Consider the following 26,294-nt stretch of genomic DNA (forward strand, 5'->3'; position numbering starts at 1 on the left):
ACCTAGGACTGGATTCTTATGCAGAACATGTCTCCGAACCCCAGCGATTATGGATGGAAAATAGACGTGCGGGGATATGAGCCAGTTCCAATACTGGAGCCGTTGGCTCCTGATGAGCTATTGCAGTTTCCAAGATGTAGTTGTCATAAAGATTGCAACGACCGAATATACAGCAGCAAGAAGAATGAGGAGACATGCATTTCGGCCTGTGGACTATGTAAAGGCCTTATAACGCAAAAATTGCAGTCACGATGATGTTGAGAACGAAGAAGGCATAGGCAATGCCTGTTGAAATGTCTGATATTGTGCATGAGAAATAGGCTACCTCTTCTATGAACATAGCTATGCGAAATAAAGGCTATTTTGCGCATGAATATAAAAGTGGGTGTGGCGTTTTTCACTAAGCAGAGCTTGTAGTGAAATATAAGTGTTAACAATCAATTGAGAATCATGGAAAACCATTATTAAACGCGTCCTAAGTTACTTACAGGCGATAAAGATTTTTTTTTATTTTATTCATTTTATTTTTAATTCGTCAAATTTAACAACTTTTTGGGGGGTTTCCCACAAGAATTGAACTTCAACATTTTCACACATGTTATTACACACCTTAACTAACATATTGGTGAAGAAATTTATTGGTAACAATATAGTTCACAGATTTTCATAAGTTTCCCTTACTAATAATAACGAACTTTCGATTCATCTATATTTGTCTAAACCTGTATAAGTGTAAAGTCTTATCACTCTCTAGGTTCGAGTTCACGTGAACTGGAGCATCTGTTGCGTGGCGAAAGTGATTTCGACACTGTATTACATGCGAGTGCATGCACTGCCAGGGTTTGTCATTATTGGTTATATGTTAGCTGCGGTAGGATGAGGCACTGGCTCGCAACTATTTTACTATTTAATGACAGTTTCCACTTTTCAGCCAAGTTGTACTTTGTATTCGCTACTCCATCGCACACATTGATAACAATAATTTTATTTGACACGTAGAGGTTTTATCATCTTTGTAATTATCCATCCGTGACTCCATGTTCGTGGCGTCGGCAAATAGAACCAGAGGGTATCAAAGTAGTAAGATAAGCTACTGAAATAGAGGTAAAAGTAAAAAGTAGCCTCGAAAATCTACTAAAGTACGAGTAGACATAGTACTTTAAAAGAAAAGGAATCTAAAACTACTTCAAATTGAAGTAGAAATGGCTTGCTTCAAATGTAATTAACCCTTTTAATCGGGGGGGGGGTCACTGGTGACCCAAGTTCCAGTTCATCTCTCAATTTCTCCAAATGTATATATCGTAGAAGACTGCATTTGGTTTCTATGGAAAGCCTGCTATCTTCTGATTTATATGATACCTAATTTGAAGGCATAGGGCATGACAATTTTCGAATACCGACGATCTTACATGAAGAGTTCTGCTCAAAATACCCATGTCTAAAATTTCCAGATATTTTCCGAGTGGGAAATATAGTCAGAAATTCTGCCAGAACATCGAAGGACGACTTGTAGGGGCATTCTGTGTAATTTATCACCGTTTGGAACATCAAACCTTGTTCTGAGGAGTTTTGTGAGGGGGTTTGTTAATTGTGGTCACGCTTCGGTGATTTTCAAGAACATAGTCATGTTCAAGTCCAAGTTCGCGACGGAATATGAGTCATAAACTGGTTTGCTATGCCTGCAAATGGTGGGATATCACAGGAGAAAGAATACCACGTTGTTTCATGCCATTAACTGGGCAGTAGGGTCCGATTCGGTACTGATCTTGAACTTGACCATTATGACCACTCACTGACCAAGCCCATATGTAAATTTTTCATGTATTTTTGATTTTTCGATATCTGGCCAGCCTCGTGGCTTACGGTCATGGTTGACGGCTTGTTTGAAACCAGGCAACGGTGGCTACGCACTGAGGCATCATTTTTGACTCTCTGACGCTACCCTGGGGGTCAGTCCGGAAAAATGAGAGAGAGAAAGAGATTTTTCAGAAAAAAAGTTTATTTATTTAGTCTTATAAAAAAGCTTAGACATGGCATGGGGTGTCGATCGAGGGCGGAAACGGTATAAGGATATACTCCGGCCACTTTTAAACTGGAACAGCTCAGATTGAAGTCTTGGTGAGGTCACGGTATGAATTTGAAAAGTGATGGTCAGTTCTGCAAAAACTGACCCCCATTAAAAGGGTTAAGCATGTAGTGTAGGTGCGTAAGTAAGTAGCTGTGAAAACAGTCGTAACACGTTCGCATGAGCTGTCGAAAGCTACAAATTGAGCTGTACGGAAGGTGCAGGGAGCATGATACATATTGATGCATCGTAGGAGGTATGAATATTAAACAACATAAGCATTCGACCGCATCATGAGATGCAAATCATAGTTTTGATGTGGAAAAGCGATTCTAATCTTTTGTTTACTCGAACATCGAGTTTCAGAAAATGTCACGGTACGGCGCTCTCGCCCGTATTATAAGACCTATAGTTTGAACGAATAGCCATATGGACAAGTTGTATCGGATAACGGTGCTGACGTGGAGGATCGTAAAAATTTCATATAATGAAATTTTAGTTACGGTAAATATAGTTGACATTACATTTGATTTTAAACTTCAACATGTATGTTATCCATACGTAGATTCTAGATTACGAAACTGATTGCGAATTATGTCATATTGACAACAATGTGGTGTAAACGGAATCACGCAGCCCGCTACCTAAATAATATTCACCGATACCTACCTGAAAACATAGTTACCCTTCCATCTATATTGCGGAAAGCGCAAAGAACATCCTGGGATTTACCTAACTATCGTGAGAATTTAATTGTTGTTGGTACTGAAAACAGCAGCAAATTTGTTAAGGGTTTCTCTCTAATTGGGGAATATAAGACTCTTACATAACAAAACGAAAGCAGCGAAAAGTAAGTAAGCAAATTACAAAATAGTACGAAATAAAAGTAGAAGTAGCGAGATTTAGATTTACTGGATTAAGTATTGCAATTAGGCCTATTGGAAAACTACCAGAGTACTTCGAAAAATTAGAAGTCCTTAGTTAATGACCACCTCTAGATAGACCATTCACCTTAATTCTGATACTTGCTTGCATTTGAAGGAGTTTGGTTGATCATTTGGTCATGGATTAACCTAAAGGAGTTCATCGGCCAAGTGATGCAGTACCTTTTCAATGTGGTGATTCATCGCCGCAAGTCTCGTAGTTGCACACATGCATAGTTAGTCACATTTCATACAATTCCCACTTTCCCTGGACTACAAGGGTCGGATGAGTCAGAATGTTGTAGGATATAATGAAAGGGTTGACGACGTTGTACTGTTGTCAGAGATTCCATGGAGCTATTCCAGTATCGTAATCTCATTGCCAACCAATCGTTTGAAAAACTGCTCTTTGCAAAGCAGATACATGTCCTTTACGATTCCAGCAGCAGGAATGATACTAAGGTTGAGTGTATCTCATCTTCAATGACTTGCTAGCATGATACCTGTTTTCCGTAACATTCCTATTTTGAATACCTTGCTTATGATATGATGTTGTTGTTGTTCGGGACTTACTATCTAAAAGGAAACCTGTCAAGCGTACCACACCCAGTAATGCGCACATTCCTCAAAGCTACTTCTCAAATTAACCTCTTGTCTAAACATTACCAGAATCGATTAGATATGGTTCTAAGCAATGGAAGATAAGTTGACTACGAATGAAATCGAAAAGGAATGAGTCGTGATCATTAAAGAACGTATACACTGTTACTGACGGATTTCGATGAGCTTTATGTGTATACTTATGTCAATGTTTGAATCGCATTGGCTAATGTATATTTTGTACAACTCCAGCATTTTCAGAAAAAAATCGAATTTAACCAGAGTCATGGCGGCAAGTGACGAAAGATACAAGCCCCTGTCCGATCTCCTTTCTTCGGTTTTCCTCGGGCCGAACGAATTGGAGTACATCCGGACTATCGGAAAGGGAGGGATGTCAAACGTAGAATTATACCGCCTTCACGACGAGCACTATCCGTCGCAAGTAGCGGTGAAGACACTGATACGGAAACATCTGTCGGATGAGTAAGCTGAATTACGTATAATTGGAATTTTAACCAATCGTCAAGTCGTCGATATGTGCATTGCGATGTGAATTGAGAAACGCCCTTGTCTTTACTTTTTGGTGGTAGCACAATGCGCTATGGAAGTAAACACCCAATGAACAACGTAATGAACTTACATGCGGGCGATACATAGTGTTGATATTGACTATACGGCTTTGAGTGACGAGGCGAACCGAAAGCGATGTTTTCGAATCAGGCAATGAAGATCGTTTCAACTGCTATGATCCGAATATGAACTTTACAGTCCGTGCATGCAAAGTACGGCTATGTTATGAATACATATTATGGTCAACGCGCCCGACCAGGCCAGCGACGGAATTTTGTACAAGATAATGCGGTCCGCGGCTACCGTCTGTCACGAAACTTCACTAATTTCACACCCCATTAACAACATTACCAAGGGAAAGATGCGTTCCAATCTAACTGTTGTTCACGTGCAGTCATTATTAGGGTTTTTACGTCCGACATGCATCCAAAGTTCAAAGAACTTGTTCAAAACTTCAATCGACCGCAGATGTCTATTCGGCTTCAACGTCTATTGAAGTACATTACGTTAACAAATTCAGTGAATAATGTTTGGGTCTCTATGCTTTAAAGTTGAAGTTTACATTAAGGATGGATTGCGATATACGATATATTCCTTATATATGAGGATAAATCCTCGCTTATTGTATCAATTCAAGAATCCGGCCCTCCAAGTTCCTCATTATGCCATATCGGACCCGCTGACTAGAGAAGTTGCGCGCCCCCTTTATAGAATCCTCAGTCACTACATGATGGGGTAATCTATAGATGTTGTTGAAATATGCTAAATGCTACCATGAATACAAACTAAATACGATGTTAACATTCGATTTGACGAGAAATAAAGCGCAACTAATCTGATTTCAGTGAACGGAATCGTCTCAGAGAAGAAGCGGATATCCTGGCATCTTTTGACCACGGTAACATCATACGGACTTTTGGCGTAGCGGAAATCGAATCAGGTTATGGCTTGGTGTTTGAGTTCCATCCGCATGGGTCTTACGCCGACTTTTTTGGGAGTATTTGGAGCAAAAGGAAAAAGACAGAGAAGGACGAAAGAGATTTGTCATTCCTGAAACTAAGAATAGTGGAAGAGGTAAGCCATATAATTGCATTTTGTAGAACGAATCGAGAAATGTGGTGGGTCATTCTTAGCGAAAAGAGGAGGTATTCACACCCTAAAGTTGATGCACGAAAACGTAACCCATTCCAGAATTCAGAAACCCCGTGCGCGGTGTGTCGACCGAATATATCGTCGAACGTCGAACAGCATGTTATTGTTGTTGTTTGTGGTATTCATGGTGTTGATCGACTACTACGGTCATGTACACCAGGTCAATTTTCCCTATTTTTATTCCGTAGCTGCTGACTTGTGCAACGTCCCACTTCTAGGCCTTTATAAGACACCGCTTACGTGGATGAGATGGCGAGGAGGGGAGATAGTGTAGTGGTTACCATAAGCGCCCATCAAGCAGACGGATCGGGCTCGATTCCCGTCGGAGGTTTATCCGGACTCCTCTTCCCCTGCCGTTGCCGTTCTTACGGCGACAAAAAAGTACAGAAAAAGACACGACGAAGAAAGTACTCACAAAGAATGGAAAGAACTAGTAGAAAGGACCGCGGCTTCAAAAACAGGTTAACGTCGAAAAGAATTGTGACATCGGGCACTCCATGCCGAGGTGGATGTTAAAGTAAAGGATCGCTACTGATGCGTGTCGTTCGACATCCTCCTATCTCTTCATGATATCGCATTGTGTCTTATCACATTGTGTTGCTGGTTCAGATGAAAAATATAATACTTCGATTTAGAGTGAATTTGAGCCAATCATCATTATCAATCAATGCTTTTATGAGAACGGGACCGGTATGAAGCTCAGGCAAGCTTGGCATTCATGAACGAGAATCTCGCTGATGGGCTTATTGCCGAATCCAGCAAGTGCCATTTTCATCATCAATAAAAAAAGCTAAACTCTACTCATAAAATTGGGAGAATATGTCCGCGTAGTATAAGCGATATCTTTTGTCGCAACTAGAACGCCTTGTCCAAGGCTTGGGTCGCAGCAGTGTCACGATTCAACGATCGTTTGAAACAGCGAATGAAATCGCGTACCGGTATTCAGGCTGATGACTTTATTTGTTCAGTTTACTATACAGATTTTTATGTATATCTGTTCCTGGGAATACCGATGTATTTATAACTATAAGTATAGCCTATGTCTAAAGAGCGAAATTTTCAGATAACCAAAATCCGATGAAATATTTACATCAGCCTCGGAAATTCTTTGGGTGTAATGAGTGTAAAAACACTCTTCATCTCGATTTGAAAACTGACAATGTTCTTCTTGATGAAGACCTTCACGCCAATGTCCGTTGAAGTGTTAACGGCAAAATGTAGTTTTTGATTATGGTTGTCATCGGTGGCCATTAGCCAACTACATTCACTGACACGTATAGTGATGGACTTACACTGAGGTGAATCTATTTATTGGTAGAGATATGCGATTTTGGATTGAGCACCATGGCCACTCTAACTATCCTGCAAAGTACCAAAACAGCACGTTCAGGTGAGTATGACTAATATAGGGTTACCATATTTTTGTGGAGCAAATTCCGGACACTCTTTAGCGCTCACTAGCGGATTTAAAAAGGGTGTATAACACATTGTCTGTTGATATGACGTCACACTAGCAAAGCATTGCCAATCGACTGTATACAGAAATGGAGAGGAACATAGGTCATGAATTGGGCCCTCTGTAATGTGATTTATGGTGATTGTTACTTGCTTGGGTCCGCAATAGATTTATCCACGGGCCGGATGAAATCATCTGGCGGGCCGTGTCTGGCCTGTCGGGATTGTGTTTGACAGCCCTGTTATACTGATTGGTCGGTTCGGCTATCTGATTGTGTCTTTTAATCAGATCCGAAACAACATTTTCTCTGCTCCCTTACGCCCCAAACAACACTGATCGTGGGCCCACCATAGGGTAATCGATGTAACTTTCTGGGCACTTAGGCTACTGTATGCATTTGGCTGTTAAACTTTATGAATGAATTCTGTCAATAATATTCATTCTTCCATATATTATAGGCTACTATAAAATGCACAAGCAGGTTACACATCCGGTGATTTCCAACCTTTTATGGTCGCGACCTCATTTCCATCTTGCAAATGTGTCGTGGCCCAGCTCAAAACTTGAATGAGCTGATTACTAAAAAATTTCAGCTTGCCCAAACTTACTCAGGCCTAGGAAGCTTATTACGTCCAACATCATCATGATCCCTAGATAAAGGCAAACGATCCCAAGATTTGGAACACTGTCTGTGACTGAAGCGGCCAATCGGCCTTAACCAACTCCAGGAATATACCGTTATCTTATATAATTGGACTTATTTCAGTAAATGATGGTTATTTATATCTATTTTTTGTTGCATTTTTTTGGCGAGGGTGGTGCCTGGTGCCCATACTGATATCAATATACGTTGCACTAACTCGCGCGCAGCGCGAAGAAGAATTTCGAATATCATAAATCTGCTTGAAAATAATATTGTTTCTGTTGATTCACGAAAAACTTTTTAGCCTACTTCAAGCCTTCAAATTTCCGGACATTCAGGCATATTTTAGAAATTCCCCCCGGACGCAGATTTTGCTGTGAAATTCCGGACATGTCCGGGAAATTCCGGACGTGTGGCAACCCTAGACTAATAGTGATTGTAATGCAGATCAATGGCTCCTAATCCTCATGATCAAACCTGACTATGAAGCTCATTTATCCTGACAACATGATGCAATTGCAGTTTTACACAATCTAATGTGAACAGTTTGATCATATTTCTCATCGTAGTGTAATTTCTCCCACCAGAACAGTGATCATGGCGTAGTAACCGGTGTCCGAGAACAATCATAACCAGGCTATGAACCAGTAGCAGTATTAATCCAGTGGGTCTTTCACCAACATTTTTACGCAGGACCGATCGGGGGCACTCTCGGGTTCATTGCGCCTGAAAGATTTTCAGATCCACGTCGTAGACCAAACACGAAGTCTGACGTTTACTCGTTCGTATTTAATGGCAATTGTACTTCTCCAATACATGGACTGGTGTCTTAAAAGAAGACTTAAGGCTAATTCACACATGCACGGTTCCCGGCCACGATTTTTGCCGTACGGTTTTCCATCGGGCCGGCCGGCCGTGGAAATGTTCACACATGCACGATTCGTTCACGGCGTCTGTCGCTACGGCTATCGTACGGTCGATTTCCGTGGCTATCGTTGCTGCCGTGAGCTCAGTCGAAAGTGTGCTCCTATGGATTTAGCAGCTTGTTGAGATGAATGTATTGAGTAATTATCGAATAACAGTGCTTATGTGTTGTGTTCAGGGTGTATATTGGTTGTACGAAGAAATATATGATATGGGAAGGTGAGTTTACCGGTAGGGTGTATGGATACGTGCCAGACGGCATGCCGGTATGATGGTGCGGCCATGCTGTAATATGCAGTAGTAATCAGTCGTTTTGTTGTGTATGCTCGCCAGTTGTGGTTATTGTATATTACTATGCGATGCGTGTTTTGCGTCAGACGACGATGGTGCGATCAGGCTGACTCAGCTGCACGTGTTTCTACGGCAGTCTGTTTTCTGCATACCTGATAAATCAGTGCTTGTGATCAAAGGGCTGCCTGTTATTCACTTATTCTGGTTTAATGTGTGTGTCTGATTGAAGGACCGCTGCAAGTCATTTCATAAGCTTGTTATCCTTGGGTATAAGTAGTTGATGTTAATTATTTGCATTTGACATTTTAACCTATAATTCCATGTCCTGTGTTGTGATTAGCAAATGAGTACTTAGGTATTTGATAGAAGTTGGTAATATTGCTCATTCCTGCAACAATATTTCATTTCATCAACTAGAATGAGTTCAGATTGATGTTATACTGATGCATGCATTTTTACTAGGCTACATAATGGTGTCTTTTCAATCTTACTACATCTGTTTACAGAAATTGTACTCTATAATCCTTTCCACTACCGTACTAAAAAACCAGGCCAGTTGTTGAAGAAAGCCTACATCAACAGCAATTGCTGGTGTACTGCAAACAACTGGTATGTCCATTTCCATTCATTTCTAATGTTCACTTTAGTATTACTGCTGTAACTTCATTCAGTGGGGCAAGTGAAAACTCGATGGTAGACTTCGAGGAGCAATTTTTGGCAAAGGGGGAAAAATATTCATTTATTCCTAGTTGAAATGCTGCATTTGCACAAGATAGCACGTCATACTACCAGGAAATGTTTCTCGCATCCAACGCTAGGTCGTGATAAAGTATAAATTTTTAGCTTCTTTGTTGACCATACTGATCTGTGTCACTGTTGACAACCTGTCAGATATTGAAGAAAGTGGCAACATCAGATAGTGTGAATTGTGGTGAATCTTTGCATGAAGTAAAATTCTTTATGACGTATTAAATTCAAAGATATTGCTGTAAAGTAAGCTTTTAATATTGGGATTTAGAAACCACTGCCAAAGACAAATGATGTGAACCCAGCTGATGTGTAAACTAGCACTGCTACGTCATCTCTTGCATCGACCAACAACGCATCATTGAACTCTACAATTGGCAGACAATTACCAGGGAAGAGCGAAGATACTATGATGACAGACATTTGATGCAGGTAGGTGTAGCTGTGATGTATGACTTGTCACGATATGCATGTAACATATAGATTATATCTTATTCAGGGTGAGATGATAAAAGTTTCTACAGAAGAGCATTGACCAGTGTTCTGCACCCTGGACTAATATGATCATTTTGCGAACTTTATGGCGGCACAGTTGTGAGTCAACGGAGGCTGTGTGCGCTGCTGCAATAATGAAGGACATTACGCAAATTTTTCCAAGTTTATGATCACAAGAACCAGTTGAAAACTAGCACTGTTATTTCATGCATACTGTTTTGTCTATTATGATTATTACTGCATCGATTTAATTGGTACCGTTGTATTGCATATCATTCTTGTTTCTTCAAATGTATGCATTCTGTATTTGCAGATGTTGCTTTCAAGTGTAACCATTTCATTTTATTGTTCGTCATTTTATTGCATAACATGATTGAAAATTCAATTCTGTATTGTAAGGCACACTTGATTTCTTGGAATGATCAGGAATAGGTGACTATTTATCCAAGGTGTTCAGAATATTCAGCGTTGCTACTCAAACCTTAGTATTGCTGTAAAGTTTCACTCGCCTTCAAGTAGAATTAGCAATTTCAGAGACATGTGGAAACTACTTCAAGTATAGGAAATGAAAGGTGATCAAGTAGTTTTGAATAGTATATTTGGTTGATGGCTCGAATAGTTTTGGCAGAGGTGGTCACCTTGAAATTGCAGGGTGCATCTTTGTGACTGTCGCAAACTGACCTGTGACACTACAAATAGGTACAAATATTCCAAAGTGCAAAAAGTAGATAGTTATGTTGTTGCATGGAAGTGATATAAAACTCAACCTATTGAAAAAGTAGACAAAACCTATGAGTACTCCTTACTAACCACCTGGGCTTTATATAGGCCTGTCATACTTATATATGTTGAAGAGGCATAGCAAACTGGAATGAAATCAGGGTTTACCGCTTGCAACCGTGGTTGATCGACCGCGGCAGTGTGAATATACGCCCGGTTGGTCGTCGCACGACTACCGTACAGTGATCGCGAGTCGTGAATGTGTGAATTGAGTCTTGCGATACGTGCGTTACGCACGAATTTACCGTGCGAACCGGGTAGCCTATGTGTGAATTCGCCTTTACATTTTCAGATTTGGGATTCTGCAGTACACCATTCTCACAGATCTACCTCCGTATGTAGGTTTGTATATTATTTGATATATTCAGGTTAACAAATAGGCTACTCTATAAATTTTTAGTGTCGCGCATTGGTATATAAGATAACCGATTGGCGTGTGTCTTTAACAAAGGGCATGATTTTCTCAATGAATATAGAAAACCAGTGCAGTAACTAGTAGCCTATAGTCATAGACTATAAAGAATATAGTGATAGTATGTCGCTGGAGGATCCCTGTATATAGGCCTAGCCTACGTTAAATAGGTCTCTAATCTATTTTTACGCTTTTCTCTGGGATAAGGGACGCGTTTCCAGACTTAGTAGAATTTAAATTAATTCGGTTTATGATATTTCGATTTGGATATGCAAAATATCATATTGCTTGAGCATCACGTTGTCAAGAAACACCTGCGCCCCGACGTATCCAAAGTTTCAAACGCATACCCGGAACCTCTGGTGGATATGATGAAAAACTGTTGAGACCCAGTTCCTGAAGACAGGCCGTCCTTTCAAGGTTGGAGAGCGGTTGTGGCGAGATTGAATCTTTTGTCACACAGAGCTTCAACAAATCGTTGATGATATTAAGGAAAACGTGGGTGATTTTGATGCAAAGGTAACCATTTCAATTAGTGCCATTGTTGAAATTCTCGATCAGGTTGGTATTTCTCGAATACTGGACGTTTTTCAACGATATGTCATTTTGGAAAAGGACGTTTCGACTGAGCTAGGACGCTACGCCCTAAACGCTAGCCCTAGAACAGTGCTTCTAAAACTAATTGAAGTACCACTTGTGGGTGTGTGAAACCGATATTGTATTGCTTCCTAAACCGGAACATTTACAACAAACAAATTTAGCATGTAAATAATTCCAAAAATATAACACGTAGGTGTTCGCAATTATATAAGAGTATAGTTCCGTGTAACAGTACACAGGCCTGCTGGTCCCGATGATATGATCCTCAAGTTTTATATACAAATCTACACTAGTGATAACTATTTATGATCGTACAGAAAAGGTACAGTTATGACTAGGGCACGTTTTCGCACCTTTTGTAACTTTTTGTTACAGCCATCATAGACTCGACTTTATCATTTTGAGCTTTGAGAAACTCCTCTACCAGCTCGCAATTGCAACACTAATGGTATATGATAAAGTTTCAGACACAAGCATAAATATGATGTCGAATCAAGTGGCCTAGGTGTGATTTAGCCAACCTGCCTAAAACATCAAACGCGGCTGCATTACCATCAAACGTAAGAGTGCCAATCTACTATTTTTTCGTTTTAAGAAACTAACCGATTCGGTCTCTCAAGTATTGTACAATGTACACGTACTTGGTTATATCCAAATTTAGTGTTTGAAAGTAGACTTGTGACGTATTCAGAGGTTTGTGTTCACGTGCGCGTTCAAAACGAACCTTTTGTAAATGTTCGTGTTCACACGAACCAGAACCTTTCAGGAGTTCGCAACATCCCTACTTGTAACCTAATCGGGGAACTCAATAGTAGTGAGGGTTGATCAAATATACGCCGTCCAATCAGAGAGCGCCACGTCATCCTAATTGCCACGCCCATTTTCATGCCCTAAGGGAACATTCATCTGCTACTTCATCATCTGTGCCACATCATCAAGCGTCACGTCTATAGTGCCACATCATCCATCCATTGCTATATCATCGCTGCATTGATTGCCGCATCTTGATACTTTTCTCAGATATTGTATTATGTGTATTTAGGACTAATATCATCCGTCCATATTTTTTAAACTTGATTTTATGTGTACAAGTTACGGTTTCTGCAGTTTCCACATTTTACGACTTATGATTGCTGCGTCAAAACTTACCTTGGCTAGAATCGACAGATTTTCTATTATGTGTATTTAGGACTATGTATTTAAATTCCTATTCAGATTATACATAAATGCGAAAACTATGATGCCTATGTAAGGTTATATTCTCCGGATAATATTATTAATATCAAAATTCTACACATCATCACTAATTACTTAATATAAAATGCGATTTTGAGCGCTGCGACTTGATAATATGAACCCCTACGCTTCTGATGCATGATTTTTTGTGATAAGGACCTAGGTAACATTCAGAGTCTGCAACGATTGTTTGGATATACATTATCAGAATCAATTTATGTGTATTTAAGATTATATATGATACACAAAACCTCCATAAATATTGAGAAATGGCATCATCACTAATTAATTAATGTTCATTTATTTCGAAAAAATCGCAATCCATACAGACAGACGCATACACTTTGCTGCATCTGAAGTAGAATTTCAGCGTCGGTATTTGTTATAAGCCGAGAAATGTACCTTAACGCAATTTTTACAAGTAGTCGCACATACTTTGCTGCATCTGAAGTGGAATTCCAGCGTCGTTGTTTGCTATAAGCCGGGAAATTAGAGTCGACGCTTCGCGCAATTTTGACAGGTAGTCTCACACAATGTGGTTTTATATGATGATATATCAAAATTATACACATCATCACTAATTACTTAATATAAAATGCGGCAGTTATATTACTCTATTGGTCAGAGATAACTCATCCATCCATATTTTTAAACTTGATTTTATGTATACAAGTTACGGTCTCTGCAACCTCCACATTTTACGACTTATTTTCATTAGACGCGAGCAAGCGATTCTCAAGTTCGGAGCTACGGAAACAAATCACTAGCATGTGCGCGTTCCGAATAGTCTTGTATAATTTTCTAAAGTCGTAACAGCTCAGTAGCATATACGCGAATCCCAAGCGAAAATAATCGAACGAACTATAGCCGCAGGCGTGCGATTCGCGGGACTTTAATTATTCAAACACTTCCGATGCCTGTACGCGAACCCCAGCGTTATAACGATTAGATCTAATTAGCGCGTTCTGAAGCCGTAAATTTAGTCAACATCATTGAGATAACCCTGATTTAAAGATGATGATCGAGTGTGACAATAGCACTCGTCAAGGTTATACTAACATACCCTTAAACTACTCTCTACTTCACAAGATATAAAGTTAACGATTCCTAACTCGCAGTTACGAAGCAAAAGTCGATATTGCTTTGTGATGATTTTGATGTTGTTCCATACCGATTGGGAAGATAGCACACCTAATTTCGTAACTAACTACATAATCCCTAGTAACGTAGTAAGACGCATAACGGAATTTACGCAAAATCGGTATTGCTCTGCGATAATTTTGATCACTATGTTTTGATAATGACTTGCTTCCGAAAAATAAATCACATTCATTATACGTTAGATCAGGGGTTCTCAACCCGCGGCCCGCGGGCCGCATGCGGCCCGCAGACGTATATTTTGTGGCCCGCGACATCTTTCATTATAAACGCAATTACTAATGACACGGTATTGTTACAAATTAATTTAGATACTTAGCTCTTTTATCGCACCGTCTCTGTTTCGTTTGATTACTCATTCTTGAAGACAGTGGTTCTCAAACTCGGGGCACGCGTCCTCTTTGGTGCGTGAAGCATCTGAAGGGGGCGCGAAGGTGCGGTCAACTGAAAAAAATTTCGCGCTGCGCGCAATTTATCCCTAATTCACTGTTATTTCTCTGTGTATAGTCCGAATTTCATATTTGAAAATTCTCTGATCAACGGCTATAACCTTCCATGCCATCAAACTAGCCGTTTGTATTGCTAGCATTCTGGTTGCATTTAGTGATATGACGATAAGGGGGCACGAAATTTTTCCCTATCAAAAAGGGGGGGGGGGGCGTGACTAAAAAATGTTTGAGAACCACTGCTTCAATGTGCTCTCGTTTCTTGATATATGCTCGACTTCAGATTGTTATTGTTTTGAATCATTATTCGGCTGGACTCTGGTTCAAGAGAATCCCGCTTCTTAGTAGGCCTACACTTTTAAAGAGTGTTTGACTCACTGCGAACGGTTGTTGAGATTGCCGACGACGTTACAGACGCATCGTTTAAAATTGCTTCGAATATCGCTAAACCCAAGAAATCTGATATAGAAGGTGTGATTTCAATAAAATCGTAACATACTTTGCGAATATTTGCTGTTTCCGGAACTTGGCAGCAAGGACAACATCACCAGACAAATTTCGAAGATGCAATCGTCTGATTCAATCCTGACCAGACGAGTAACATCAATACCAGTCAATCTTTTATCGCCTGTTCTGAAACACGTTGCCGCGTAGACTACTTTTACGCAGCCTTGGATGAATCCACCGAGATTGTATAACTATAATTATCTGGTTGAATTTCATCAGAGTGGACATATATGCAGAGAAATACTGGCTGGGCAAACGTGGGGAGGGGACCAGCGAAAAATATCAACTTGACAAAGCTGACTTCTGTAACTATTGGTACAGTGCCCTACGCATGAACGGAAAGGAGAAATGTTGATTGTTTTGCTCAGAAATGCCCCGAAACACCAGATTTCTTCTCATATCACTCAGAGCTCAATGTGATAATGGTCTCTGTAACGCAAAAGTTATAGTAATTTTATACTTGCTCGCCCACGCATTGGAACAAAGAGTTCGGATCTCTGGTGGAAGGATTTGAAGTTGCATATACCGACTTGACAACGAATGTAATGCACGCTCCATGAAGGGATTTACTTGCGCCACTAGAAGATACATATTCTCACAAGCAGCAGCTGCAAACTTACGAACGCTGTTCATTATTACTTTATAATGCATAGAAATGTACTAAATGCCGGAATACGACTGGTAAATCGGCTACAATAGCCTAAATTTAATAGTAGCCCATGAATGCAAGGTAACATAGTTCTGCGGCCCGCAGCGTCTTTTGCTATTAAAATGCGGCCCGTTATACAAGGAAAGTTGAGAACCCCTGCGTTAGATGATACTTTTCCTTGATATTCTATCATGTGTATTTAGGACTAATGCGACATCACTATGTTTACGGCAGGTCTGATTTGAACACACTAATTTTGCGTATCACACCACAAACTGCGCAAGCCTTCAAAGTTGATAAGTAAACAAGTATTTGCACTCCATCAGAATACTAAAGTAGCTTTTCGCGTATATGTACCTAATACTAAAGTGTTTATGATTTCAAATTGCTTCAACTTCATGACATTTTCAGTATTAAACAGAAATACAGACCTAGAATACTAACTTTTATTCGTAAATAGCTACTTCCTATACCTTAATTTAATGGATTTATCTGAGATCATTCCTTACTTAATCTCTCCAAAATGTGCATTATACAAGTACGTCACCATCGAAACCCTCTCGCTATAACTATCTGGCAGTATAATTGCATTTAAGACATTATGGCAATGTACCACGTCAAATTTTGTTACGCATTTCATGATTAAACAACTTTAAAACCAACGTAGTTCTATACCGACATTTGCGTGAATCTGTTTTGCGGGAGCGTAGCACATACCTAATCGTATGAATTTGTAAACTACTTATTCATGACATAGTAATAATTCTACTTGTGTACTTTTTCATATTTTGCAGCAATTTTAGTAGTACTTAAATAAAATTCGGAATATAAACTAATCGAAAAATTCGGTAACCAATTTCGCATAGGCTATGCATACAAATGAGGAAAGTTACATCAACGCGTGTTAACTAATTGAATTATGTAGCTTGTAATTCATGCAAGTTTCGAAACTTCTACACTGAATCCTTTAAAGTAGATAGAATCGAAAAAACTAATCGAAAATATTCACGAAGTTTGGATGCGACATATTTGGGTTTTTTAAAATCATTCATACCCATGATTCGAAATACTTTAACTAACTTATGTTTTCGACATAAGATAAGCGTGAAATGTACAAATTTCTATGTTGCGCAAATACCACAAACTTTGCTTGCTTTCAGAGCCGGCAACTAAATGCAAGACAGAATTTACGCAAAAGTTGCTATTCTGAAAATTTTGTCAAGGTAATAGTTTAAAAACTTACACTTGAGCACTACGAAATGTTCAAGTACTTTATCTTTACACGACGTTTTTTGTAAAATGAATACTAATATTATTGAAAAAATAAAAAATAAAAAGAGCGAAAAATTACATTTTATCCCGGAACGCAACAAGAAAAATCGTATGAATTTGTAAACTACTTATTCATGACATAATAATAATTCTACTTGTACACTTTTTCACACTTTATAACACTTTAAGTAGTACTTAACAGTTTCAGTTTTAAATAAAATACGGAATATCAACTAATCGAAAAATTCGGTTACCAATTTCGCGTAGGCTATGCATACAAATGAGGAAAGTTACATCAACGCGTGTTAACTAGTTGTATCGAGTTATCGAATGATTTTTTTCTTTACATCAAAATAACTAGAGTGTGTAACTACATTAAAAACGTATCTAAATGAGCTCCAGGTCATTGTGATTATGCAGCATACCAAATTTCATCACACATTTCATGATGGAACAACTTTAAAACTAACGCAGTTCTATAGCAACTTTTGCGTAAATCCGTTTTCGGTAGCATGTACATATCCATAGTCAGCTTTAATAACAGAATTACCATGCTAATATGTGACTCCTCACCTTGAAACTTGGTACGTAGTTGTAGGACATTGTGATTATGCAGCATACCAAATTTCTTCACGCATTTCATAATGGAACAACTTGAAAACTAACGCGGCTCTACATCGACTTTTTGCGTACATCTGTTTTGCGGGAGCGTATAGCACGTACCTATACATAGTCAACTTTAATAACGGAATTACCATGCTTAACATTGAATCCCAACTCTAAACTTGATTCGTAGTTGTAGGACATTGTGGCAATGCACCATGCTAAATTTCATCGCACATCTAATGATGGATCACCTTTAAAACTAACGCAGTCGAATACCGACTTTTAAGCATATCTGTTTTGCGTGAACATAGCATATACCTATGCATAGTCAATTTTAATAGCAGAATTACCGTGTTAAACATTGAATTCCCACCTTGAAAGTTGGTACGCGATTATAGGACACTATAACAATGCACCATACCAAATCCCATCACACATTTCATGATGGAACAACTTTAAAACTAACGCGGCTCTACATCGACTTTTTGCGTATATCTGTTTTGCGGGGGCGTATAGCACGTACTCATACATAGCTAACTTTAATAACGGAATTACCATGCTTAACATTGAATCCCAACTCTAAACTTGATACGTAGTTGTAGGACATTATGACAATGAACCATGCTAAATTTCATCACACATCTAATGATGGAACACCTTTGAAACTATCGCAGTCGAATACCGACTTTTACACATATCTGTTTTTCGTGAACATAGCATATACCCATACATAGTCAATTTTAATAACAGAATTAGCATGCTAAACCTTAAATTCTCACCTTGAACGTTGGTACCCAGTTGTAGGACATAATAACAATGCACCATACCAAATTTCGTGAGGCATTTCATGATGTAACACTTTCAAAACCAACGCAGTTCTATACAGGCTTTTGGCTAAATCTGTTTTTCCGTAGCGTAGCACGTACCTATACATAGTCAACTTTAATATCAATACATGTTTATCGTAAGTCCTACACAGTCATGATATCCGGCCGAGTTTGACTTTTAGAAAACATTATACCGACATCGCGACATCTTACAAAATTGAAACCGCGGTGACTGCTTGAGAGACCTACCAGTGATATCGCGGTAATCTAGTTACTTCCACAAAATAGTATGTATTCAACTTACTTTCCACAAATCTAACGCGCAAAACAATTTACTTTGCTAACGAAAAGTGCTGAGTCATCATATCATTATCCACGCAACAATACACCTAAAACATACTATCGTACAAAATGGTCGCTAACCTCTTTGTGCACCAGCTGTAAATCTCACAAGCAACAAGTTTCAAGATTCCAGTTATTGAAAAAATGTTAAAGTGTTTCTCCTGCGCCAAGTCGTTATGTTGACGAAAGCGTATATTGTAATATCATGATCGATTTGCATTCGCTGGTCACAAACTGTCACTACTCTAAATAATTATTTTTCACTCAAACACAACAGCATACTTGTCGCCATTCGTTTTCATCAAGCACGAGTTCAATAAACTTACTTACTACGACATGAATTGGTATTTTTATGTTGTGTAAATAGGTAATAATTAATTTTAGTAACACTATACCAACATCATCGAGTTGTGCGAATAGATTTACATGTGGTGTTATGGTTTTAATCGAAGTACACTGCACGATCTAATGTAGAGTCATCTCTATTGTATAGCAACTCGGTAATCGAAATGCATGCATTAACATTTAAACAGCGATCGTGTTTCGTCACGCGAAAAATATGTTCACTACTGCGATACTCTGCACAGGGCATGCAAATCCTTTTCACACTCGTAATTGTATACCAACGGCTACCGGCGACAACGTTTAACAATACCAACGACACTAAACATACGATACCTGCCCAATCTGCAAATTGTTTCGATTTATTCTGTCCGTTTCAATTTAAGATAAGGAAGCCCATTTCACTCAATGTATCGATGCCTACGGTACTCTACAAAATTTTCTGATTAATTCTCCCTATGCTTATTTATCACAAGAAAGATGATTTGACACCTAAAGTACGAAATACTTTTTCGCTTGAGCTAAGCCGCAGCGCCTGGAGTGGAATTTTACGGGGTATGTGGACTCATTTCGTAGGGCTCTATGCCATAGGAGCATACTTTACGCTCCAATTCGATTCCCACACATTCCATATAATTACTAACAGAACCATTGAGTACCAGCCTTGACATTTTCCGTAGTACTAGATGGCATGTATACAATTTCACGACATCCGACATTACGACGAAGACTATCAAAATATCGAAAGAAGCCCTCTATTCTTTTCTGAAATAATCAAGGTTTTATCAGGACTTCCCTTCATATAAACTCCAGCAGAATCACTAATAACCTCTCAAGTGTACTCAATTTACTCTAATTTGATACTCGTGTACCAAATCCCTATTTTCCGCAAGTATGATAGAGGCTATCGCTCGATACTCAACGATTCGTAATTTTGCTGGAATACAAGTACAATTAGTTTAAAGTAGTTTGAGGTTACGTTTGTATCACCTTGACAAGTGCTATTATCAAAAAATGCTTTTGCTAAACTCTTACACTTTCACTAAACTTCTACACTGAATCTTGTAAAGTAGATAGAAAAGGAAAACTATTAACATAAGGTAAGTGAGAAGCACGCAAATTTCGATTGCATACAAATGCCACAAACTGCGCTAACTTCCAGAGTTGTTAAGTATAGAAGTACTCGTACGTCTTGAGAATACCCAAGTAGGTTTTTTGCCTACATGTACCAAATACTCTCAAGTCCTTATGATATTGGAGTACATCAACTTCATGATAGCTACAGTATTAAACAGAAATAGACCTAGAGTACTAACGTTTTTGTGCAGTGAGAGTTCGCAAATTATCGAAGTATTTTTGTTATTTTTATTGCGATAAGTCATTCTGCTGCGCAAAAATGCGTCGTAGGATATAGATGAAACTAGCACCACTCATCAAGACCGCTGATAACAGTACATTTCAACATTTAGTTGCAGTAAATTTCGAGTAAAGTACAAGAAGTGATGATTTCCGAGTGAGTTAAAAAGTAAGTATTGCAGGTATAGTTTACCTGAAAACCGAATACTCTGAAATAGAAGTAGATGCAGTGTAAATAGTTAATCACTTGATTAAGTATAGCGCAAGCAGATAAAACCTATACTTGAGTACTACAAAATACACGAGTACTTCGCTATCGACTCCCTCCACGTAATAAGTGACTACGGTTTAAGACTGCTTTTACCGATACTCGTCAGTTTCCGTTTTAGATAGAATTCGGAAACCAAATAATTTCATAAACATAAGCTAATTAAATGAATTTACTCGAATGTACTATGCCGCGCTGATAAGATTAATTATAATATACTTATCATGTTAGAGCGATTTTTCTAGCGTAGAAAATCTTTAAAATGTAGTCAGCAGGCCAATATGAAGATATTCGTTGAGCTGAATAAACATAAAAAATACTCTAGACTACTTTATCGGTACTTTACAGTTTCAGTTTTAGATAAAATTTGTCCCTTTCACTCCTCACTATCTAAACATGTTTAGAATATATTATTTGCGATGATACGAACCCGTAAAGTACTCAAGTAGCTTTTCGTTGGATATAGATGAAACTGACACCACTCACCAAGACCACTGGCCCACTGACAAAAAGTACATTTCAACATTTTAGTAACAGTAAAGTCCTACTAAAGTACAAGAAGTCATGATTTCCGAGTGAGTTCAAAAGTAAGTATTGAAGGTATAGTTTGCTCGAAAACCGAAAAACTCTGAAATAGAAGTAGATGCAGTGTAAATAGTCAATCACTTCATTTAGTATAGCGCAAGCAGGCCAAACCTATACTTGAGTACTCCAAAATATACAAGTACTCCCTCCACGTAAAAAGCGACTAGGGTTTAGACTACTTTATCGGTACTTGACAGTTTTAGATAAAATTTGGTGAGACTTTAAATTTTAAAGTAGTTTGAGCTTGCGTTTGTATCACCTTGACAAGTATCATTATCAGACATGAAAATGATACTATCACCTAATACAGAAGTTAACACACGTCAATGTGCTTCGGAATTCACGAGAAATTGCTTACTAAGAGAAGTATATTCTTGTATACACAATAGTGGAGAGAATCTTTAAAATGTAGTAAGCAGGCCGATGGGTATTCATTGAGTTGTATAAGCATAAAAAACATTCCCGCGCGCTCCTAAACCTAACACTTCCTACCCTACCACCTAATACTAAGACGCGCGCGGGAATGTTTTTTATGCTTATACAACTCAATGAATACCCATCGGCCTGCTTACTACATTTTAAAGATTCTCTCCACTATTGTGTATACAAGAATATACTTCTCTTAGTAAGCAATTTCTCGTGAATTCCGAAGCACATTGACGTGTGTTAACTTCTGTATTAGGTGATAGTATCATTTTCATGTCTGATAATGATACTTGTCAAGGTGATACAAACGTAAGCTCAAACTACTTTAAAATTTAAAGTCTCACCAAATTTTATCTAAAACTGTCAAGTACCGATAAAGTAGTCTAAACCCTAGTCGCTTTTTACGTGGAGGGAGTACTTGTATATTTTGGAGTACTCAAGTATAGGTTTGGCCTGCTTGCGCTATACTAAATGAAGTGATTGACTATTTACACTGCATCTACTTCTATTTCAGAGTTTTTCGGTTTTCGAGCAAACTATACCTTCAATACTTACTTTTGAACTCACTCGGAAATCATGACTTCTTGTACTTTAGTAGGACTTTACTGTTACTAAAATGTTGAAATGTACTTTTTGTCAGTGGGCCAGTGGTCTTGGTGAGTGGTGTCAGTTTCATCTATATCCAACGAAAAGCTACTTGAGTACTTTACGGGTTCGTATCATCGCAAATAATATATTCTAAACATGTTTAGATAGTGAGGAGTGAAAGGGACAAATTTTATCTAAAACTGAAACTGTAAAGTACCGATAAAGTAGTCTAGAGTATTTTTTATGTTTATTCAGCTCAACGAATATCTTCATATTGGCCTGCTGACTACATTTTAAAGATTTTCTACGCTAGAAAAATCGCTCTAACATGATAAGTATATTATAATTAATCTTATCAGCGCGGCATAGTACATTCGAGTAAATTCATTTAATTAGCTTATGTTTATGAAATTATTTGGTTTCCGAATTCTATCTAAAACGGAAACTGACGAGTATCGGTAAAAGCAGTCTTAAACCGTAGTCACTTATTACGTGGAGGGAGTCGATAGCGAAGTACTCGTGTATTTTGTAGTACTCAAGTATAGGTTTTATCTGCTTGCGCTATACTTAATCAAGTGATTAACTATTTACACTGCATCTACTTCTATTTCAGAGTATTCGGTTTTCAGGTAAACTATACCTGCAATACTTACTTTTTAACTCACTCGGAAATCATCACTTCTTGTACTTTACTCGAAATTTACTGCAACTAAATGTTGAAATGTACTGTTATCAGCGGTCTTGATGAGTGGTGCTAGTTTCATCTATATCCTACGACGCATTTTTGCGCAGCAGAATGACTTATCGCAATAAAAATAACAAAAATACTTCGATAATTTGCGAACTCTCACTGCACAAAAACGTTAGTACTCTAGGTCTATTTCTGTTTAATACTGTAGCTATCATGAAGTTGATGTACTCCAATATCATAAGGACTTGAGAGTATTTGGTACATGTAGGCAAAAAACCTACTTGGGTATTCTCAAGACGTACGAGTACTTCTATACTTAACAACTCTGGAAGTTAGCGCAGTTTGTGGTTTCTCACTTACCTTATGTTAATAGTTTTCCTTTTCTATCTACTTTACAAGATTCAGTGTAGAAGTTTAGTGAAAGTGTAAGAGTTTAGCAAAAGCATTTTTTGATAATAGCACTTGTCAAGGTGATACAAACGTAACCTCAAACTACTTTAAACTAATTGTACTTGTATTCCAGCAAAATTACGAATCGTTGAGTATCGAGCGATAGCCTCTATCATACTTGCGGAAAATAGGGATTTGGTACACGAGTATCAAATTAGAGTAAATTGAGTACACTTGAGAGGTTATTAGTGATTCTGCTGGAGTTTATATGAAGGGAAGTCCTGATAAAACCTTGATTATTTCAGAAAAGAATAGAGGGCTTCTTTCGATATTTTGATAGTCTTCGTCGTAATGTCGGATGTCGTGAAATTGTATACATGCCATCTAGTACTACGGAAAATGTCAAGGCTGGTACTCAATGGTTCTGTTAGTAATTATATGGAATGTGTGGGAATCGAATTGGAGCGTAAAGTATGCTCCTATGGCATAGAGCCCTACGAAATGAGTCCACATACCCCGTAAAATTCCACTCCAGGCGCTGCGGCTTAGCTCAAGCGAAAAAGTATTTCGTACTTTAGGTGTCAAATCATCTTTCTTGTGATAAATAAGCATAGGGAGAATTAATCAGAAAATTTTGTAGAGTACCGTAGGCATCGATACATTGAGTGAAATGGGCTTCCTTATCTTAAATTGAAACGGACAGAATAAATCGAAACAATTTGCAGATTTGGCAGGTATCGTATGTTTAGTGTCGTTGGTATTGTTAAACGTTGTCGCCGGTAGCCGTTGGTATACTATTACGAGTGTGAAAAGGATTTGCATGCCCTGTGCAGAGTATCGCAGTAGTGAACATATTTTTCGCGTGACGAAACACGATCGCTGTTTAAATGTTAATGCATGCATTTCGATTACCGAGTTGCTATACAATAGAGATGACTCTACATTAGATCGTGCAGTGTACTTCGATTAAAACCACAAGACCACATGTAAATCTATTCACACAACTCGATGATGTTGATATACTGTTACTAAAATTAATTATTACCTATTTACACAACATAAAAATAACAATTCATGTCGTAGTAAGTTTCTTGAACTCGTGCTTGATGAAAACGAATGGTGACAAGTATGCGTTTGTGTTTGAGTGAAAAATAATTATTTAGAGTAGTGACATTTTGTAACCAACGAATGCAAATCGATCATGATATTACAATATACGCTTTCGTCAACATAACGACTTGGTGTAGAAACACTTTCACGTTTTTTGAATAACTGGATTCTCGAGACTTGTTACTTGTACGATGTACCATTGGTGTGCAAACTATAACGACCATTTTGTATGATAATATCTTCTAGCTGTTTTGTTGTGAGGACAACCATGTGATGAATTGTGTAAGATGTAAGCACCGTAACTAGAAAACATATGTACTCTGTTGTTGGAGTAGCTGATTTATTGTTATGACATGGACATATCCTGAAGCCTTGGTTTGTTGTCTTACGAAAGATGAGGCGACCTCGGTGTCGTAAATTGTGTTAACTAAACTCGTATGGATACCACAATTGTGCTGGACTTACACATGGTATTCGCATACTGTACACATAGAAACTTTTGTGTAAACAACTCTGGTGTTTCTGTTAATACTAGTTATGTGTTGAACTACTTGATTATTAAGATACATGAACAACCATTCAGACAATAAAGTTCTTGAGGTATCGAAACAGTTTGAAAGCACCACCAATCATTGTACAGGTTTGTAGCATGAGCGAATATTTTCGTGTAACATGAATATATTTCGTATGGCTTCGGTAAGAAATGGGTTATGTGGGATAATAATTAGTATCGTAAAACTTGTTGTGTTTGATTGCATACTTTTTTAACATTGTTTGTTGTTGAAAGACGGGTGAGTTTACATTTACATTAAGCAGAGCAACTCAAGTAATAAATTTTACTCGTTTGAAAATCGACAACGGAAAAAATACCGATGAATGGAGTAACAGTAATAATATGTGTGGTATATTATTTTTAGTGATATGCAACCAATCTTCTGAGCAGAACTTGTCAATAATTTATCATGCCATAGAAAAGCCTATTGTTATGAATTCAAAACAAATGTACTTCGCTTATCACGATGATGGAAATTAAGATCAATGCAGTATTTCGGAGATGGATGTGTATCGTTTGGTATGTTCCCCAATCACTAAATGTCAGTTAGTTAAACGATACATTTACAAGTTTACCGAAATCTTGATTTACAAATAACAGCTTGATGATGTAAAGCTCAACCACGCAAATGTGTTCATTGTAAAGTATTTGACACAAACAAAATATCGAATGGAGACTTCGGTTTCATTACCAAGCTAGTGAAAATTGTTTTCTGTTGGCCAGGTAGGACACATTTGACAAACATCGTACACATTGTATCTTCGTGATGGTAACGACTTTCAGCGGCTTGGTTTCATGTCGGGAATTATTATTTGAGGGTTCAAGAATGATTTCAATCAATACTAGAAATGAACAACAATACAAAACACGTTTAGCAAATAACAGTGTAGCAAGTACTTTTTTGATATTACGAGTGTTGGGCACTAGACACTTCTAGTTGAATTGGATGCATCTAACAAACATATCACAATTTACTTTGACAATAATCAAAGTCTTAGAGTGTATAACCTCGCGATATTTTACATTTAGCACGCACAATGGGGAGTTACTGAAATGATTAAGAATTGATCGCTAGCTCCGAACGGTACTCGATACTCAAAGTGATATTTTCATACTCTGTAAAGTGCATATGTTTCAATTCTCTGTCACAAATTCCGACAATAAATCGTTGGATTCAATAGTAACGATATTGTGATATACTGATTCTACACTTATTCGTTTCAATTACCCGTTGGGAATCGGGATAATAAAGCATTTTATATCGGATGTTCAATGTATGAATAC

At 38.1% G+C, this 26,294-nt stretch overlaps 2 protein-coding genes across 4 annotated transcripts in view; one reads left to right on the forward strand and one right to left on the reverse strand.

The window, feature by feature from the left end:
• LOC145456660 (flavin-containing monooxygenase 3-like) overlaps nucleotides 1-26,294 on the reverse strand; it is a 266,805-nt gene that overhangs the window by 90,601 nt on the left and 149,910 nt on the right. The gene's annotated exons all lie outside the window — the stretch shown is intronic.
• LOC145457377 (aurora kinase C-like) lies at nucleotides 807-19,799 on the forward strand. 3 transcript variants are annotated; one of them, XM_080335578.1, is made up of 5 exons: nucleotides 807-2,569; nucleotides 3,841-4,071; nucleotides 5,004-9,233; nucleotides 9,643-9,803; nucleotides 9,871-16,991. In XM_080335578.1, exons 2-3 carry the CDS (start codon nucleotides 3,875-3,877, stop codon nucleotides 5,503-5,505), a joined length of 699 nt encoding a protein of 232 aa, XP_080191704.1. In that variant the 5' UTR covers nucleotides 807-2,569; nucleotides 3,841-3,874; the 3' UTR covers nucleotides 5,506-9,233; nucleotides 9,643-9,803; nucleotides 9,871-16,991. The 3 variants fall into 3 exon arrangements, with proteins under 3 accessions (XP_080191704.1, XP_080191705.1, XP_080191706.1); XM_080335579.1 differs by lacking the exon at nucleotides 807-2,569 and having other exon boundaries at nucleotides 2,576-4,071; nucleotides 5,004-5,232; nucleotides 6,629-9,233; XM_080335580.1 differs by lacking the exons at nucleotides 807-2,569; nucleotides 9,643-9,803 and having other exon boundaries at nucleotides 2,576-4,071; nucleotides 5,004-5,232; nucleotides 6,629-6,700; nucleotides 10,939-19,799.

The sequence above is a fragment of the Botryllus schlosseri genome, chromosome 15 (assembly GCF_051294905.1).
Source record: "Botryllus schlosseri isolate E-star chromosome 15, Bs_hap1, whole genome shotgun sequence".
Classification (NCBI taxonomy): Eukaryota; Metazoa; Chordata; class Ascidiacea; order Stolidobranchia; family Styelidae; genus Botryllus; species Botryllus schlosseri.